This window comes from Neopelma chrysocephalum, unplaced genomic scaffold (assembly GCF_003984885.1).
Source record: "Neopelma chrysocephalum unplaced genomic scaffold, ASM398488v2 Primary Assembly neopelma1_97, whole genome shotgun sequence".
NCBI lineage: Eukaryota > Metazoa > Chordata > Aves > Passeriformes > Pipridae > Neopelma > Neopelma chrysocephalum.
This window is the reverse complement of record NW_020897760.1, coordinates 2,462,684-2,482,840: the sequence shown is the minus strand read 5'-3', so window position 1 is coordinate 2,482,840 and position 20,157 is coordinate 2,462,684. Positions and strand designations below refer to the sequence as shown.

Genomic DNA, 20,157 nt, shown 5'->3' with positions numbered 1-20,157 from the left:
GATGAGCAAGGTCAATCTTACAGTGCTGAGGAGAAGACACAGAACAGAGTGAAAGTTTGTAGTAGCTGAAACCACAGAACCAAACACTGACCCTCCTGTGTGCAAAATGTGTCACCTCACAGAAATGTGAGGCTCCTGTTAGCTGGGGGGGCAAAGAGGTCTGAGTCAGGTTTGCCTTCTCCCTCAAAGACATCCAATCAGGATTTTAGACCAGATCTAAAATGTTCCTGACTATCACACCCAGACAAGCTCCAGGGAACACAAGGGAGGGAAAGCTCCTCTATCCATGGCTCCATGTGTGCATGGCCATTCCAGGAGCAGACTGCAGATCTTCCATGCACTCTGGCAAGGGAAGTGCAAAGCCACCAACTCCCTGTATCTACATCCCTCAAGGCAGACTATACCTCCCTGCCACGAGGAACATGGCCTGAATGAACATTTTTGGTGGCAAAAGGGCATCTCAATAAACACGTGAGTAGCCCAATTCCCACCAGAGTCACTGGGATAAAGACGATGTCAGAGGTTAATGGATACACAAGTGCCCCATTTACAGTCATCATTGTAGGCACCAAAGGTGAAATTTGGCATATGGCAAAGGACAAGGAGATGGCCCTGAAGTATCACTCCCTGGAATGAAACTGCAGTGGGCAGATCACCAGTGGAAGATGCTGTTCCCTCTGTAAAACTCCACCTTCATGGTGATGGATCCATCATACGAACTGACAGTCACAGGGACAGTCTGTTCCCTTGGCAAGGAAATAACATGCCAGGATGCACGAGCAACTGGACACTGCCAGGATGGACATGGAATCCCTCTGGTGTCAGGAGAGAAAGTCACAAAGCGCTGACCAGCAAATTGTGATGGAATATGTACAATCCATCCTTAGCACAGGGAGTGACAGATGCTTCTCAAAAGCTTTGTGCATCAGCAGTGCTTGGGTAAAGGGTCCCTCTTAGAGGGGCCCAGGGTTCAGCAGGCCCCATAACAGGCTGAGAGGGAAGCGGCTGATGCACAACCCAGGATCCAGGAGCCCATCACAACAGGGTGAAGCTCAGGAGGCTCCAGAATCACCCATCTGCTCTGCTTGTGTGTGTCTCTGTCTCCTCTTCCAATGGCTTGAAGGGGTACCCAGGAAGAGAGCTGGTGTGCTCTACCTCCTGTGAGATCTGGAGAAGAGCAGAGGGGCAAAACTGCTGTGGGAACATGGGAAGGCTCCCAGCAGGAAGCAGAGCCCAGGCACCCTTCTCTTAAGCAGGTACATGTGGACTCATTCAAAGAAAGAACAGACATTGCCTGAATGTTAATGAAAATGGGACGATAGAAAAGTAAAAAAAGAAAGCATTAAAAACTCCAGCATTAAGAAGGAACGTGAACTTTGTCCAAGCTCTTTGGTGCCAAAATGTGAAAACTTTTTAGTTTCATTGCAGTGGGAAGTTCCATGGCACAAGAATTATCACAACATCTCAGCAGAGCAACACTGAACCTCAGCCAGAGCTGACAGCAAGGAAGGAGGAAAGATTTACTGCCCAAACCACTCCAGAAAAGTACATGAGACAATTCAACCAGTTTTAAAGAAAATTCAGCTGAGTTTAAAGGTTGAAAGTCTATGGGGAGGGTCAGTTCCCATCTCTCCTGGTCCAGACCCCACTCTCCCAGTGGCTCCACAATGCTCACAGCTCACTGCACAGCTTTCCAGAAGGACTGGAGAAAAGAGTTTACCACCACCACACACCCCTAAGGGGAGTGGGAAGGATAGTAGCTGCCACATCCCACCCCAAGGAACATCCCATCCCTGGGATGCTGGTCTCATAATTACCTTCTTCCCCAATGGAAATCCCAATCCTGTTCTAGCTGGGCAGCTGGGGAAAAGGAACTGGGGCAGGACAGCTGTTTTGGTGGGATCCAGCTGCTGTGTCAGCCTAGCTGGGCAGCCCTGTCTGCTCCCACCCCCTCCCAGCCATGAGCTGCCCTTCCCTGTCTCACCTCAGCACTCACAGTCCCTCACCACACTGAAGTGATGGGACTGAAACCAGCTGCTGACCTGGCTGAAAAGTCACTGGGGAAAAAAATGGGAAACAAAACCCAAATAAACCCCATTGGTTTCCTGTCCCTCACCTCAGACTCACAGCACAATCACAGGTTGGAAAACGGGCAGTGACCCAGCTCAGAGCGGTTTCATGTGCCAGGGAAGGCACCTGTACCCTGAACTCCCAAGTGCCCAGGACTAGGGTTGTCCTCCTGCCTCCCCACTCCTGTGCCCACCTATGTCCCCTCCCAGGTGCCACCACAGCTGCTGGGCAGGAACCAGACACAGAGAGGTCCATCTGAAAATTCCCTGTATTTGAGACGGGCTGCATTCACCTGCATCACTTATGGATCCAGGATCACAGACAAAACCACAGTGGGACAGGACAGGGCACATGGATGCAGGGACAGGAAGGGAAGCCAGCCTGCCTTTGTGGCAGGAATGGCAGCTGGAGTGGTTTGGAAGTGTTGTTTCAGACTCTGTCTGTACAGATAAAGGCACAAACGCGCACTGCTGCCACCAATATGCTGATGGAGGGGCACGCCTGTTCCGGGAAAGCATTGCAATCTGGAACCCAAAATCAAGAGACCCACCATTTGATCATAGAGTTAGTTACAGATTCATGGAATTGTTTAAGTTGGAAAAGCCCTCTGAGACCATCAAGTCCAACCATTCCCCAGCACTGCCAAGGCCACTGCTAACTCATGTCCCCAAGTGCCACACCCACACAGCTTTTAAATCTCTCCAGGGATAGGGACTCCACCACTGCCAGGGCCAGACAAGCTCCTCCATGAGGAATTTTCCCTAATATCCAACCTAAACCTCCCCTGGTGCCACCTGAAGGCATTTCCTGATTCTGGGATTTGGACAGTCACAACACAAACTAGACTCAAGTTTAACTTTCCATTCTGGTCCAGTCATGATGGATTTTATGGCACACAATTGCAATGCAGAAAAGAATCAAACTGAATTAAACAAGTAATTTTAAACAAATATATTAAAGGGTTTCTACATTACTTCGTTTTATGGTTTATATTTTATGCTCAGCCGTAATCTCAACAATGAAACTGCTGACAGCAAATCTGACACAGGGGTGGGAAGTCCTTCTCCTGATTTTTACTGAGTGTGGAGGGTAATTACTGGAGAGAAAACGGAATTCACACCCCATACGTGGCACTATCCAGCAAACCTGGATTTCTGTGCTTGTACTGAAAATTACCATATTCTTGGCATACCCACATGGATAAAGCTCAAGGAAATTCAGTCTTTGGCAGCACAGGTATCAAGAAAGGCTCAGTTTAATCATTTTGTTTCTCATCTAAGCAGAGTCATGTGCATAAGAACACAAGAATCCGGGTTTTTTGACCAAAAAACTCTACTGAAGGGAATGAAAAATGTTCCTTGGATTTCAGGGGAGGCAGGATAACAAACTCCTGTGCTTGCACTTCATGGTTCCCTATAGAGCAGCTTTTTCATCGTTAAATATTACAAACCTATATAAGCCAAATATCACATTTTTGCATGGAAACAGCAGGACATAAAAGAAGCAAATGATTTTTAACCTATTAAAACACACTAAGACCCAGATCTTGGCCCTACTCAACTTCTTCTTTGGTATCAGTGGAACTAAGATCAAACCATAAAGATTAAAAAAAAAATCAAGATTCTTTCCTCATATTTTAAAGAAAGTAAATAATAATCATGTTATTTTTAATATTATTCTAAATACATTTTTTATAAAATATATTTTATATAAACATATTTTTTAAAAATACCTAAAAATAACAGTTTAATTTTTTTTTTAATAAATGCTTAAATTGTTTAAGGAAATGATGTGAACTGTACCTGTTATCGCTCAGGTTTAACACTCTCAACTTCTGCATCTGCCCAATTTCGTCGGGAAGAAATTCCAGCTTGTTGGAGCGCAGAGACATCACCGTAACATTTTTACAGCTTCCAATCTGCGGAACGAAAAAGTCAAAGATGATGGAATCCTGCCTCTGGTAACATTTATTATCACTCACTTTTCATGGCAGGAGGTGGCTGAATTGGGTTTTTGCTGGAAGTGACAAAGAGCAGAAAATACAGAATTTAATCAGAAAGTAACACCCTCAGGGTTCCTGGGGTTACTCACTCTGCTCTTCACAGGGATATTCCACATTTAACAGGAATTTATTAATCTACTGCTCAGTTTTACTATTGAGTACATAAGAAAGGTTTGGTCTCCCACATCATCCCTCAGACAATTGCTTTAACAGATAATTTGTCTGGCCAAGGATGAAATCTTGGGCTCCCACAAAACATTTCAATCTGTAATTCCAAAGCCTCTCACTTCTCTGGGCAGCTCCGGGAGGAAATTCTCATCCACAGCCAAGGTCCTCAGGTTGTGGAGGTACCCGATGGTGGAGGGCAGGGACTCCAACTCATTGCAGCTGCAGTCAAATTCTTCTAACAAAGACAAACTGGAATTGTAAATACACTCGTTAGCAGCCGTGCAAGGGGTGGAGAACCACAGTTAACAACCTAAAACCTCTGGGAGTTCTAAAGCTTCACACAACTACAGACACAGCCCTGGGAGGAAATTTTAGAGCAGATTTCCTCCATAGACCAGGTTGCTCCAAGCCCCATCCAACCTGGCCTTGGACACTTTCAGGGATGGGGTAGCCACAGCTTCTCTGGGCAACCTGTGCCAGGGTCTCACCACCCTCACAGGGAAGAATTTCTCCCCATTATCCCATCTAACCCTGCCCTCTGGCAGTGGAAAGCCATTCTGCTGGGAGTACAAGTTTACTTTGTCATTTGCATCATCTGGTACAGACAGATGTGGCACAGACTGGACACAAAACTCTCCTCTAACAGAACACACTGCACCCCCCCTTCGTGACTTCCCTCCTGGCACCTCCCCACCCACACAGGGCATTCCCTCAGGTCCTGCAGAGAACATCTCCAGCCTTTGGCTCTAATTTAGTAACTTAATCAGTAGGAATCACTGATTTTGTGTGGAATGTTTTATTACAATGGGTCTACTGTGCAGGGCCACACTCTGAATGCCACCACAGGCTTGTCCTTTGAACAAGAGTTCCAAAAATGAGGGTGGTGGTTCCCCACCAGCACCGGAGTTGAAATGCTCTGCGTCTCATGGAGAAATTGGTCCCTGGAGGGAGCATTCCCTCCTCCACATTGTTAATCCCTGTGTGACAGTAACAGGCTCTGTGGTAGGTACTGCCACCAGTATTTAGGAGAAAGAGACTCAGTAGAAAACTATCCAAAGGGATGAGTCAGAGAAAGCCAAGTTCATTTTGATGTGGAAGACACTGTCCTCGTTAGAGAGGGAAAAAGCACAACCAGTCACTCTCAAATAACATATAATATCAAATGATCAGCCTCTGCTCTGCATTCCCACCTTAGAGCAGTAGCTGTGTCTTTAAAAATATAATTAAGGTTCCAAGACAAACAATACTGAACAGATATTAAAAAAGGGGAGTTCCTTCAATTTGAGCAATTCAGCACAAAAGAAAAGTTTTAGAGGGTTTTAGAAACTGACCCTCAAAGCTGCTAAAGTTAAACATTAGATCAACCTTTTTGCAGCATCCTGTAGAGCTTTGAGCCTTATGAGCTTTCACTGCTCATCAGAATGTACTGCAACACAATGATTTGAGTAGCAAAGATTTGTCCTTTAGTGATTCACATCACCAACTTTTAATGCTCTCCATGAATATTCCATAAATCTGGAGACTACAGATTTACACAGAAAAAAACTACAGAAGGGTGAGCCAACCTGGGCTGTCAGTGGTTGCAGCTGAAATAGTTCACAAATTTGGCTTATTTTTCCCAAATGGCACAACAGCTAAGTTATTATTGAAATAGCCAGGTTGGATGGGGCTTGGAGCAACCTGGTCTAGTAGAAGGTGTCCCTGCCCATGGCAGGGGGTGGGACAGGATGAGCTTTAAGGTCCCTCCAACCCAAACCAGCCTGGGATTCTACAAACTGGTTGCTATAGAATGTATGTAGCACAGTTGGCCTCCAGATGTCCAACCTGAACTTCCCCTGGCACAGCTTCAACACTGCTGCATCAACACTGGTGCCCTGGGGAGGATGCAAACTCTGGTACCACACCTGGGGAAGGCAGCCATGGACAAGGAACTCTGATTTTTTTCCCAAATATCAGCTTATATAGAATTTCAGAAGCAAAATATGTAGAGGAAGAGGCACCCTATAAAAATACCAATGTTAAATATACGTTCTGCTGGAAGGAACGTGCAGTGGGAACCTATACGAAGAATCCCCTGATTCCATCCTTAGGAACACACTGGCATCACCCCAAATTTGACAATAAATGGCAGATTTTGGTGAGCAAAGGGCTCCAGACCCTCAGCAGGATAAGCCAGGGATCCGTGTCCTAGCTGACCCCACGAGAGCTAAAGGGAACCATTAGTGCTTCTCACAATCAATTAACGACAGGATCCTACCCCAGTCACAGGAAATACTTCGATCCTGCCCCATCCCCATGAAATTTTCATGGCTGTTCCATTGGGACCACTGGAATATTTTAAGAAATCTCCACATGAACAAGGGTTGCAGCGTCTCCTTCCCACACCAGCCTCAGGCTGTTGCCATGGGAACAGACGTATTTCCCCCAAATACTCCTATTCCTTCTAGTTTTGCTGTTCTAATCATCTAAATTGCAAGTGATTCACACAGAAAAGTAGCCTTTTTCTTGGAAAATATAATATATTTTGCCTTTTTATCCCTCACACCAGTATAAACCCACAGAAGCAATAGTGGTACTCCAAATTTCAATGTTTTAAACTGGGTGTTAGGCAGCATTTTAAAATTATTTGAAAATTTATTTATAAAATTCGAATTATTTTATAATTCAGGATATCTTTGTCTTATTTTATATTTAAAACAAAAACAGAAGGGAAAAAAGCAGAAGAGAAAACACATTTTACTTAACATTGAAAATCACATTAATCTCATACGCACTTTCCAATGGCATTGGGCAGAATTGTGAGCTGGTTGTCATCTACTTTCAGAGTTGTCAGTCTCTTCAACAGCCCTAGAGAGCAGGTGGGGAAAAAGTAGTAGAAAAATATTTGACATTAATATTTTCTATAATCTCCCATGTGCTAAAACACCAACAATTTCTAACACTGAATAACTCAGGTCTGGATTTTAGAGAATATCTATGTATAGGACATGTTCTTTTAATCAAAATAAAATCCTGATTAAATGTTAAGTTGAATTGCAAAGAAATATTAAGTATATTTCTGTGGCCTTGAAAAATAATGTAAAAATAGATAATAATATAAATATTAATAAAACAATAATATATTTATAAAAATAAAAGGCAATAAAAATAATAGTATCTTATCTATGCAGGAAGAGTAATTTTCTACTTATCTCTTAATGTCTTAATAGATAATTTTCTTTATTAATGATTTTTTCTTTATTAATTAATCAAATGCCAGTCCTGTTTAACAGTTCAAAGGGAAGTTGAAAAGAAAATATGAGGGATCAAGACTGAAATGAAAGATCCAGATATGCCTACAAGCACTTGGCTTCCAGAATTTCTATATATCCTAAAAAAATCTGAAGTTCTATGCATGAAAAATAGTCAAAAATGATAATTAATAGTTTGAACTATTTCCTTTTTATTTCCTTTTTACTGCTGTAACTCAGAGCAGCAATTTCCCCCCATCACTCTCATACTTACTTTGAAATTTAGATCACTTGTAGCCTTCTTCACTTATTTTCCTTAAAATAGCAAACCAGAAAAATCAATACTTTCTAGCCAGGGATTTTTGTTCCCGACTTTACCAAATGGTCTTTAGGGACTGTCCACACACCGATGTTTGTGCCTCCTTTAGGATTTAATGTCACTTCTTGGGCCACAATTATAAAGTCTTACAATTACAAAAAAACCCACATATAAATTAAATTTTCAGGTGGTAAAGTTTACAACAATCCCTGAGCTTTTCTCACCAATGGAATCTGGCAGCTGCTGCAGCATGTTGGATGACAACAGGAGATCCTCAAGCCCTTCACATCCCGAGATGTCCAAATCCACAGTTTCTATCCTGTTTTTGGACACATCCAGGTACACGAGCTGTTTTAACTTCCCTATAGACTTAATAGCACGTGAGAAAGAGTTACTTGGACAGACACACACCAGTTGCTAAGTTAATTAGAGACAAACAAGAGTGATACAGGTTCTGTTCAATTATCTCAGCACCTTTACAAGGTAGGACCAAGGTAGTCTCAGCCTCCCCTTCAGGAGCTGCACCAAACACCCCAAACTAATTAGTGTGCTCCAGATTCATTAAATCTGATGCATATTTGAGTTCCTGATCATATAGTTGTATTATTTCTCCATCTGGACACAGATCCAAGGGATATTCACTCAAAATTCTCATCTGATGGAAGCCCTACAAAGGAAGTGAAGTTCGTCCATGTCGAACATTTAGACATTATCACTTAACTTTTATTGCTAATTAATGTGCTCCAGATTCATGAAATCTGCTGAAAAACTGAGTTCCTGGTGATACAGTTGTATTATTTCTCCATTTGGACATGGATCCAAGGGATATTCACTCAAAATTCCCATCTCATTTGCAGCCCCACCAAAGAGATGAAGATTTTCTGTGTTGAATATTTAGACATTATCATGTAACTTTTATTTCTGGATTATAATTAATGACTCTGTGCAGAAGGACTGTGCCCCCATGCAAGAAAATGCTCATTTACTGCCAGGTAAATAGGTCACTACATAACATGATAATTCAATTACAAAGAATAAATGTCCATACCCCAGGTAGCACTTGCAAAGAATTATTGTCCATCCACAGTTCCTTTAGATTCTGAATTTGTTCAAGAACCTCAGGCTGAGGAAAAATATATAATTATGGACAGTTACATATAGCAGTGGTTTTTTAGTTAAATATAAATCAATTTTTGGTGTAAAAAAAAAGATTCCCTCTTCACCTTCCTTTGTTTTTTATAACCCACATCAGCCTTTCAGATATTTAATGACAGGAACAGCTCACTCATTTAATTTAACCACTGGTGCTCTTTTGCAAAACTTGTAAAATATAAGAATGCTTTGGAAAAGAACTGAATCCAAAGGAGAACTTGCTAGGAGAGTTGATGTCTGCAGTTGTCACACTCAGGAGTCACAATCATGGCATGCCTTAAAATTGCAATATTAATCTGTTTTACTCTTTTCAAAACTACAAGATCTTAATGAAAGAAGCTGAAACAGGCAATTCCCCAGATCATTTCTGACTCCTTAGAGCTGGGAAAACCAGGAATTATCAGGTCCCAAATACTCCCAGCTTTCAGCCTAAACAGCATTTCCAATGAAACACTTTCCACAGCAAAACAGGACTTCCAAACTTGCTTTCCTTTATCAAGGTGTAGAGAATTTTATGACCAGAAACCAGTATTAAATATTCCATTTGGTCCTGACTAAACCAAGTTCAAGCATTTTAAAGGCCTGTGGTACAACTGCCCTGGAATTATCCCAACACAGCCAGAACAAATACCTCTGCCCAGCACCACCAGACCTTAAGAGAGACCCTCCATTTATCCCACGTGGTCTGAGTGTTTTGCAACGTTGTCATTCCCATAAGAAATGTGATTTTTCACTTTTCCAGGCAGGAGAAGCGCCTGATGCCTCATCAGGTAACAATAAACCTGCTCAGCAGCGGAGCTCAATTGCTCAGTTTTCCACATTGCCACACGATGTGTTTCCATTAAAAAACTATTAGTTAACAATTTAAAGATTATTTATTTTGCCTCTGCTAATTCTATTGAAATTCTGTTGTCCTTCTATGATTAAACCCATTTCTCATTTCTAGGCTAAACTGATTAATGGTTATTTCATACTATTTGTTCCTGTGCTGATTAATGTTTCTTTATTCCTCCGGAGTGTTCACTGACTCAGGTCATTATGGATAATCATAATTTTCCCTCTCAACTTTAATTTGGTTTTAAACTCCTCTCATTAACAGACACCTTTCTCAGAGGTAACAGCCTATTCCTGTGCTGGACATAGTACAGTTTGAGGTGAAACTCCTTGAGCATGGATTATAATTTACCATTACTATGGAATTTATGGTGTACCCTGGATTATGGCACTTTATGGTTCACCAGGACCCAGATGAGACGTTTTGATATTAAAAACTTATTTGTCTCTGTTAGAAATGCTTCAGCTGATGTCTTTTTGGAGAATATTTTCATTTTCCACATAGATTGCCACAACTGGAATACAGTAGAGGAGAGTGGGAATAGGAATAGGAATGGATTGGAAGGGTCTTAATAAAATCAGTTGGAATGACCATCCACTCCTGACCAATTCTGTCTGACCAAAACTTTAATAAGGGAATTCTCCAAATGCCCCTTAATCCCTGCCAGGCTTGGGGCATCAACCCCCTCTCTCCAGGAATCCTGTTTCAGGCTCTGACCACCCTCTTGGTACAGAAATGCTTCCCAGGATCAAGTCTGAATTAAAGACTAACATTAATCTTCAATTAAAAATACATTACATTTTATCCTCTTACATTTTCCTTTTTTCTCTACCTTTCCCTGTTTCCTTTCCAGCTGTCATTGCTGCTCATCATCTGCCTGGAGCCAGTTTTTGACCCTTCAAATGTCAAAAAAGGGTCTAAACCCCCCTAAGATGTCAAACCTATGTCCCATTCCTTGGGATTTACAGCTCCCAGAGCTCCAGGACATGAGTTGCTTCTTCCCTCCCTTGATTACATGAAGTCACCTGGATACAGCTGCTCTTTAGGAAGTGACAGTTTCTATTCCAGGAACCCCATGATTTGTGTCATCTTGTTTCCGGCAAAATGAATGAACAGAATTACTTCAGTTTTGAAGTTAACCCTGTGCCTGTGGCTCCAGTTTGGCTGCACAGGTTCTTCCAGGGCAAAACAGTCCCAGGATGTCAAAGAAATTAACCTCTCCCACACCACCACAGCTCCAGGGAACATTTTTCTCTCAAAAAAAGGAAGTTTCTATTGAAATCCAAATCAGATTTTCAGAATCCATGAAAACAGGGCCTTTTTATCCTTTTGTTCACAGGTTTGATTTAAATTAGTACCACTTTTCCTATGGCATTCCTGCAAGGGCGAGATCACAGAACTACAGAGTGGTTTGGGCAGGGAGGGACCTTAATGATCATCCTGTTCCACCCCCTGCCATGGGCAGGAACACCTTCCACTATCCCAGATTGCTCCAAGCTCTGTCCAATCTGGCCTTAGACATTTCCAGGGATGGGGCAGACACAGCTTCTCTAAAAATTGCTAATAGCAATTTCTAATAACTGGTAACAGCTATTTCTAATGTTTGATATAAGATATCAATGATATAAGATATAATGATAGATATTAAGAAATTAATACATAATTGATGCAAAAAATTGTTGAGATCCTCAATTCACGACCAGTGAAGCATCCCAGGTCAGAAGGAGAATCCTCTGTGACCTTGACATGAACTGCAGAAGCCTGATGGAGACGAAGCATATTCTGACATCAACATTCACCTCAGGAACCTTCTATTCCACAAGGAAACGTGTCCCTCGCCTTTCCACTAAAAAGTGTCCAGCAAAGCCTTTCCACTAAAAGTTCAATGCCCCACCCACAGAGCATCCAAACCTCACAGGTTTTCTGTTCAAAAATGCTGTGTTTCTTACCAGTTCAGAGAATTCATTATTGCCCAGATCAAGTCTCTCCAGCTGAGTCAGTTTGTGCATTGACCTGTAAGAGATTAGGAAATATCGAAAATGAGATTTTAACTTGAAAAATGTCAGTCAAATTTCGCTTGGATGAGAATAAAGCTGCAACGATACCCTTCTGGTAAAAAGAATTACACCAGTTTGATGCTGATGATGCAAATTTGAACAATATATTCCATCTTTGGAACAGTTATTTCAGTGTAAAAATAAACAGAATATTGGTAGAATTTTGTATAGTTTCTCAAGGAAAATGACCCTTGTTAAGTTTATAACTGATTGAAATGAAATACAATATAAAAAGTGGCCTTTTGATGCAGATTTATACATTTGTGATCGACTTTTTTATAACTAGAGAGTGGTTTGGCTCTTCATGGCCTGAGCTAGGCCCTCAACTGCTCTGAGGTTCAAATTTAATGGAGTTCAAAGTAAATATATCAATCACTGCCTTTGTTTCCGTGCATAAAACTGGGACAGGATTTTACCTGAGCCGAATTTCTCTTTTAAGCCCTGGTGGACCAAAATGGTCTAAATACCACACAAGGTTTGGTAAAAAAAGAGGATAAAAATAATTAAATAATTAATTTAGCATTAACTGCAAGAAGCAGTTCAGAGGCCTTCTAAGGTAATCAATCCTAATCAAAAAATTAGCACAGTCTTAATTGCTGTGCTCTAAAATATCAACCATTTCATCTCTGCAATTTGCACCAGAGGTAAAAATGATGATCAAAGATGCTGGGACTGGAAACCAGAGCCCAGTTTTAGCATCTAAATGATGGCAAAATGAGGCTGTGCTGTGGCTGCACAGGAGCTCTGCTGCATATTTATGGCAAGGAAACTTCATTTTTAATATGTTACAACAGGGAAATAAACTCCACAGAACTAGAAAGGCCAGTCTGCAGGAGGAGAGGGAAGCAAGTCTTTGAAATACAACAAATATGGAATTTTTGCTGATCATTGGGTGGTTTGGAAACATCCAGAAACAGGCCCAGTTTTATTTCAGCACCATTTCATCTTTCTGCCCCAACAGCCACCCTGACACACATTAATTCCTGATAAATTTGCTGCTTAATGCTGATACTTGCCCTGTTCCACACTCAGTTCACTGCCGGTTTAATTTTTCTTTTTCTTCTCCCACTCTTTTCCAATGTATTTCCCAACTTATTTGATCAATGCATAAACTAACATTGGTGTGGAGGCAGATTAATTTCCATTAATTGAGGTTCCATCAAAAGATGAAGCACTGCCAAGGTCCCCAGTGGAATATTAGCTGAGATTTTCCATCAGCTGCTGCTATTTTTAGCTCTTCCATGTAATTACTTTTATTTTTCTTAGGGAAAGCTTCATTATATTTTTTATGTGGGGTCATTTTATAAAGGTGGATAAGGAAAGGGGCAATTATGAGTAATGCTCAGTTAAATATTCATGATTTAAATGATGTAATGGAATGGAATTAGTGTGCTGATAAAATTGACCAAAGATTTCCCATAAATCTTTACTAGTATCACATTTGGAGCTATTTTTCCATTCATAAGTAGCTCCGCTCAGGACTCACACAGAGAAGATCTGATTTCTGGCTCTTAGGATGGAAGTCCCATTAGGTTCAGAATAAGGTGAATATTAAAATTATTTTTAAACACAATAATGGAACATGCTAAAAAACTACAAAGGCATGAAAAACCAGCATAGAAACTAAGAATACTTAGTGAAAAATTAACATTGCTCACAACAGTTCTAAACCATAAATTCTAACTCCCATGATACAATTCAGGGGTATTAATTACAATTCTCGGTAATCACCTAAATTGCCTAATTTAACTTTCTTGCATGTTTGGTTTTGCTGCCTTATTTAGAAAATACTTATTTACACATCTTAAACACATTAAATATCCAGGAAAATGCCTCAGTTTAGACTTTCTGGCAAAACAAAGGACTTATTTTAATGGAATCATGGGATTCTCCTCAAAATCCTGTTTACTCCTTGACAGGCAGGAGATGGTGATTGCATGAAACCTTCAACCACAAACTTCTGATCACATCCAAGTTATTCCCACATGTGAAGAAAAGTATTCATAAATAACCAAAGGACTTCCAACAGGTAAAACTTCATGAGTCAGAGACATGATTGGATTTCCACAAAAAAAATATCATTTATACAATGGAAGAGACAACATCAAACAGGAGCTTCTGCTACAGAGCTGGGACTGAGGAGGTTCTAAGGGTCACACACATTATTTCTTTGGGCAGCAACTCACAGAATTCCTTTTCCATTAGAATTTATGACATTATTTTCTGAAGAAATAAAAAGTAAATGAGGCAAATCCATTGTCAGTGCTGGATTAGCCGCTGTGCTCATCTCAATATTTTCTCACATTTTTGTTGTCCACAAAAACCTTTATTCCCAAATTGTTGGAATAGAGGAGCCTCTTAGTTTTAATATTTTAAACTTTGCAATGAAACTTTAAATTCATCAATTAATTGGTTTGGAAGTACTTTGCAAAATTAATATTTAATAATTTACCTGTTGCAGAGGAGTTAAATCTTAACCAGGGCTAAAGCATCACATGATCCAAGCACAAAGAGCTGTTTATACCTCATGCAACAGATTTTAAAAAACCCTCAGTTTTCGGTGAATCTCAAGATAATTTATATAATTTATAGAATATAAAGCAAATATGATATAAAGCTCAGGACCAAGGGTATAAATTAATCTGTCATGAAGCACTGAATCTATTATCCAGCCTTCAAAATAACAGAGTGAATTTAAAAGCTGATTTTGAGGATACAAGAACTTACACAACTGAAATACCCAAGAGAGAAAATATCTAAAATAATAAAATCATGAAATCATTAAGGCTGGAAAAGACCTTTATGATCAGCAAGTCCAACCATCAAGCTGCCCCACCACCATGTTCATCACTAACCATGTCCTCAAGTGCCACATCCACCCATGTTTTGAACTCTTCCAGGGATGGGGACTCCACCAGGTTATTAAATCAATATAAAATGACTTGAGTCATTTTACAGGACTTCGTATCTGTGTCCCCACCATCCTGAAGACTGAGAAAAAGCAGCCCAAGGTTTCCATACTGAAAGCTGACCAAAAATAATCGATGTTTCATCAGGATATACAATATATGATTCATATTTCTAAGGAATTCCGGACATGCTTTATGCTCTTATGGGCTCCTTTCACATGAAATGAACAAACATAAAGAGAGACTGAAAATGCAGTTTTAGCCCTTTTTTTCCATTTTCTTTGCCAGAGACCAGGAAGAAGATCTAACTTAAGGTGCTGAATAATTAACAGGGATGAGCCAAGCTGAAACAGTGTTAAGGAATATCTGATGATTAAAAGTTGACAGAAACAGCCAAGCCAAAAAACGAGAGTTAAAGAATTCTCCTCTCAACACAGTTTCCTTATTTCACAGTCCTTTTGATTCTTCTTTCTGCTGAAACATGGCCTGAAGGCAGCGTGAACACACATCAAACCCAGGCTTATTTCTAAAGGAAAATTCCAGAGAGATAAATGGGGATGTGTTAGAAAAGGTAAGGAGGAATCTGAGATGAAAAATGTCCTGACTCAGTAACTATCTGCATCTTAATTGAGGAAGTGGGATGGGAGTGGTCAGAGAGAGCAAAGAGCACCTCAGAATGACAGAGCAGAAATATCTGTGTGTAGTTCTAGGCAGAAGGATGGTTGATTTCTTCTTCTCCAGGAGTAGTTCAGATTACAAGATGTGGAAGATCTCCAGGGACAGGCTCTCCAGGAGAATTGCTCTACCACACCATCAACAAGGATTCCATGACTCCTATCGGACACATGGCTTGGGAAGGGAAAAACCAAACTGCAGGGCCACAGTGTGATCAGAGACCTGTTCCAGGCAGGCAGGGGGATGATGTTGAATTAGGAAATATCACAAATATGGGCAAGATTTGTTTCACAACCCAATGCCAGGAAGGAACATCGACATGGAGCTTATGAACTTTAATGGGACTGAAACGGGACAAACATGGAAAAGGTCTAAAATATGGCTACAAAGCATAAATACTGAAAATAACTAGTGAATATAATATACACATGTATTTCAATAGGAAAAGAATAGATTACTGGTTCATAAAAGAACTCACTGAGTAGGAAAATGCAATTGTGATGAAGAACTAATGATCACTGGCATTTACTCAGACACATGTAACACTCAGTTTTTCAGAAGCAATCATCCAGCAGGGTTTGGATGTGGAAGAATAAAGGCAGTTGAGAGTCATCAAGTTTTGCATGATTGTTTTTCTTTCCTGATGACATCAATAAAAGCCTTCTAGTACAGGGAATTTTCCATGGCTCAAGGGAAAGGGCAGAACAAGGTGACCTGTTGCACTCCACGGAACCAATCGCTGGTTTAGGGCTCTCTGCTTGCTGACTTTATGGGCCTTCTGAGGGGTAGACTGCAAGAACTTCACAGTTTCACAGAGTCACAGAATCTGTTGAGTTGGAAGGGACCCATAAGGATCATCAAGTCCAACCCTCAGCCCTGCAAGGGTGACCAAGAGTCACACCAGGTGCCCCAGAGGATCATCAAAACACTCCTTGAGCTCTGTCAGCCTTGGTGCTGTGACCACTGCCCTGGGGAGCCTGTTCAGTGCCCAACCACCCTCTGGGGGAAGAAGCTTTTTCTAAGATGCAACCTAAACCTTCCCTGACACAAAATGAGGCCATTCCCTGGGGTCCTGTCCCTGGTCCCCATAGAGCAGAGATCAGTGCCTGCCCCTCTCAAGGAAGTTGTGACTGCAATGAGGTCTCCCCTCAGTCTCCCACCACAGAGGGACACAAGGGCACACAGACACCAGCTAGGACAAAGAGAAGGTCTCTGATGGCTATGTAGGTAAAACCCACCCTGTTCCAAATGGCTCCCCTCAGCCACCTTCTCTCTATTGACTCCCCCTGCAGCTGGAATTGTGTGAAGGTGCTTTTACTCTGTAGATTTGGGTTTACTCAAATACAGTGGAAATTATTCTCTTAAGGTGTTTTGAGTATAACAAGCCATTTCCTTGCACACCATAAACCAAACATTACCGAGAAAGCAGAGCACAGTCTAAGCACAACCAAATCCAATCTCATTAGTAACGGGCAGAAGGAACTCTTTGTGTTTTTAGCTCCCGGTCGTTCTGGGAGGAGCTCAAGGTTCCGGGATAATTAAGAACAAAATGAGTGGAAGGTGGGCTACGATGATTCTCCATGGTTATAAATGTTCTCCCCTCCCACCCCTTTGTGCCATGAAGTGTTTGTCTGAAATTTAGTGCCACTGATCAGATCTAAACTCTTCTGAAAAAAGAAATCAGAGAATCCCATAATCTCAGACTGGTTTGGGTTGGAAGGGACCTTAAAGTTCATCTTGTTCCACCCCCTGCCATGGGCAGGCACACCTTCCACCAGACCAGGTTGCTCTGAGCAAGATGAGCTTTAAGGTCCCTTCCAACCCAAACCAATCTGCAATTCCCTGAAGAATAATTAGGCAATTTTTCAGACAACCTTATATAAGTTGGAAAAGCATTTTTACAATAGGAAAGCAATATAACACATCTTTCAGCCTCTTCTCTGAGCAGCAAATATATTTATTTTAAAAAGCCTAAAGGGCAAATTCATAGTAGTAGTCACTTATTAAAATATTGCCAATATTTTAATAACATCGTGCCAAGGTAGTAAATCCTCCTGGAGTAGGAGTTATTAAACTCAGCCAGAGCTGCTATTTGAGGAAAACAGGTCACCAGGAACGATGCACACATTTGTAAAGTCAAAGTGTGCCAAACAGTTTCCATCCTGATCACAAACTTGGGAGAAAGTGGAACAGCAGTTCAAAAAATAGCAGGAGAAAGTGAAGCTTTCCCCCGGATTTAGATCCCCTGGACATGTTCTGAGCTGAGACAAATTCCCTGTTCCACTGACTTCAACACACTTCAGACAACTTGTGATTTTTGCAAATCTACTTCCTAAAATGGGATTTGGGGAGTGGGAAGATTGTGAGGAATAGAAATGTTATGGCACTAATGTCTGTAAGTCACAACAAAGCTTTTTACCACTCGATTATCAGGTTAATGGAAATAATAATCACTTTTATCCAGCAAATTTCCCATCTGGAGGAAGGTAATGCATTGGGATATGTTTGATCCCTGAATATCTTTCTGGAATTTCTGTATTATTCTGTTTATTTTGTCAGTTTGGAATAAAGTCTAAGCTACAGAAGGGCATAAGAATTGTAATTCTACAGGTTTAAACACCTCCAATTAGCAAATTTAACCTCTGCAAAATGCCCACTATTATTTGAGATTTATTCTGCCAAGGAAGAATCTGGTCTAATTCACTTTATATTGTTTTAAAACCAAATCATCATGTCCTTTTTATACAGGTTTTATGCCGCTGCTTAGAAACCTTCATCTGTTGAGTCTCATACACAGTCTCACCACTTTTAAAAAATAATCAACATAAATAAGTTACAAATAATTTCAATAAATCTAGATTTATGATCATGACATCAAGAACAGGAAACTTCCCCCATTTTGCCTTGTTTCCATCTTATTTCTTTGCTAAATATTGTGTAGTAGTACCTGGCACATTAATTTGGTGCAGATCTGGCACTGGGATAATTAAAATTAAAAGTCTGGTATTCCCAGTGCAGCATTTAATATTCTGGCTTATTTTTCAGGTGTGAAAGAGTACAGCAGTGCTGGGGGATTGAACGGGGAATACAAGAAAGAACAACCCATAACTCATAAAATTTTTGATTTAATCAGTTTAGAAAAAAATAAGAAACAAAGAAATTATCAAGGGGAAAAAAATAACCTGTATCCTACCCACCAGCATTTACTTTCTACATTTATATTTGTAAATTTGGGGGGAATAAAAGAAATGGAAAGAAGTGGGAAGACATGGAAAAAAGAAATGGAAGAATGTCGGAGAAAAATGTCATTTTTTTCACATTATAGTTACAGAAAAAAAAAGTACACTTGGAATTCAAAGAATAGAAAAAGTCCCATTTCATAACATTTAATAAGAGTAAATTCTTCTGGGTGAAAAATGTGTTTTCCCCCCAAGCTTTTTTTGCAGTATATAATTGTGAAGCCAAAACAGATACTTTAATTATATCTGAAAAAAAATATTGTTTTCACACCTTAATTTATTATCCAGAAGGAAAAACTTAATGAAGGGCATCCTTCTTGTGTCCATCTCTCTTTCAAATAATTTTAATGGCAAACTTTAAATGAGACTGACCTGTGCTTTGGAATTATTAGAAGAAAACTCATCTAATGCCCTTTATCAAGGAAGATATTTGAGCATTGACAGTAAAATATTATAGAAAATAGCAACATTTATTTTTCATAGACTTTTTGTGGCACTTGAACGCACAGAAATCCTGTTTTGACATAAATAGTGGCAGAAAAAGTTCAGAGATTCCTCACAATTGGAGGTGTTTAGAGAAAAAGGCAAAGTAGAAAATACTGATGTGACATTTTATTGCCTACAACAGGTAAGATCAGAGAATGATTGTCCAAGTAGAGTCTGCATTCTGACAGCAAAAATAATAAGCAGCAAGTCTCAGAAATAAAACTGTGTGGCTAAAACACAGCCTCTATTTTCACATGGTTTTGTTACAATCAGAACCTAAAAATGTGCAATCAAGAATTAAAAACATTGGTTTATATTTTAAGTCTGAAACCAGATCAAGATAAAATGGCTAATTTTAATGAAAGGAAAAAAACCTCCACCTTTATCGTCATTATCATTATAATTATCATCATATTCTTATCGATAAAGTCCTTTTCTTCCTGACTCAAACCAGGAGTAAAACCACAGGTATGAAATATTTTGGAAAGCAGGAAAGTTCCACCAAGATAAAGCAAACTGAGGGGACCCAGATAATGCAAAATCAGAATATTTCAGAAAAATGCTTGTTTAAACCAACAAGAACAGAATGACAGATGCAAATGTCTGCAAAGGAATGTCAAAGTGCTGAGCCACACAAAGAACCTCACAATGTAATTATATAATTTCTGATAAAAACTTAACATTTCTGAATTATTTCATCCCATTTACCTGATAACCAGTTTACCCAATAACTCTTTTACCCACTAACCATTTTACCCAAAAACCAGTTTACTCCATAACCTGATACATGGTCAGTGTGTGCAGAGACAAACACTGACATATCTCCTCTTGAATTCAGGGTTTTTTTTAGCTAAGTAACACACTATTTTTAATAAAATATATTAAATATATATATGAATATATTCCATATAATACTGCACATCCATTATTTTTCCTATCAGATTAGGACCTGCTCAACTCTTTCCCATCTCCATTCCCTCTGGTAGCTTTCTCAAATGATGCCTCCCTCTTTTTT

At 40.1% G+C, this 20,157-nt stretch overlaps 1 protein-coding gene across 6 annotated transcripts in view; it reads right to left on the bottom strand.

The window, feature by feature from the left end:
* LRRC7 (leucine rich repeat containing 7) overlaps positions 1-20,157 on the bottom strand; it is a 118,629-nt gene that overhangs the window by 32,386 nt on the left and 66,086 nt on the right. For all 6 annotated transcript variants that reach the window (XR_003536036.1, XM_027694322.1, XM_027694317.1 and 3 more), the window contains exons 7-12: positions 11,726-11,789; positions 8,838-8,912; positions 8,014-8,158; positions 7,015-7,087; positions 4,360-4,489; positions 3,873-3,988 (exon numbers count right to left, since the gene is read on the bottom strand). Coding sequence is in view for 5 of the 6 variants with exons in the window: in XM_027694322.1 (XP_027550123.1) it covers positions 3,873-3,988; positions 4,360-4,489; positions 7,015-7,087; positions 8,014-8,158; positions 8,838-8,912; positions 11,726-11,789 (603 nt within the window). In the remaining variant the exon portion in view is untranslated. The remainder of the gene's footprint in view (positions 1-3,872; positions 3,989-4,359; positions 4,490-7,014; positions 7,088-8,013; positions 8,159-8,837; positions 8,913-11,725; positions 11,790-20,157) is intronic.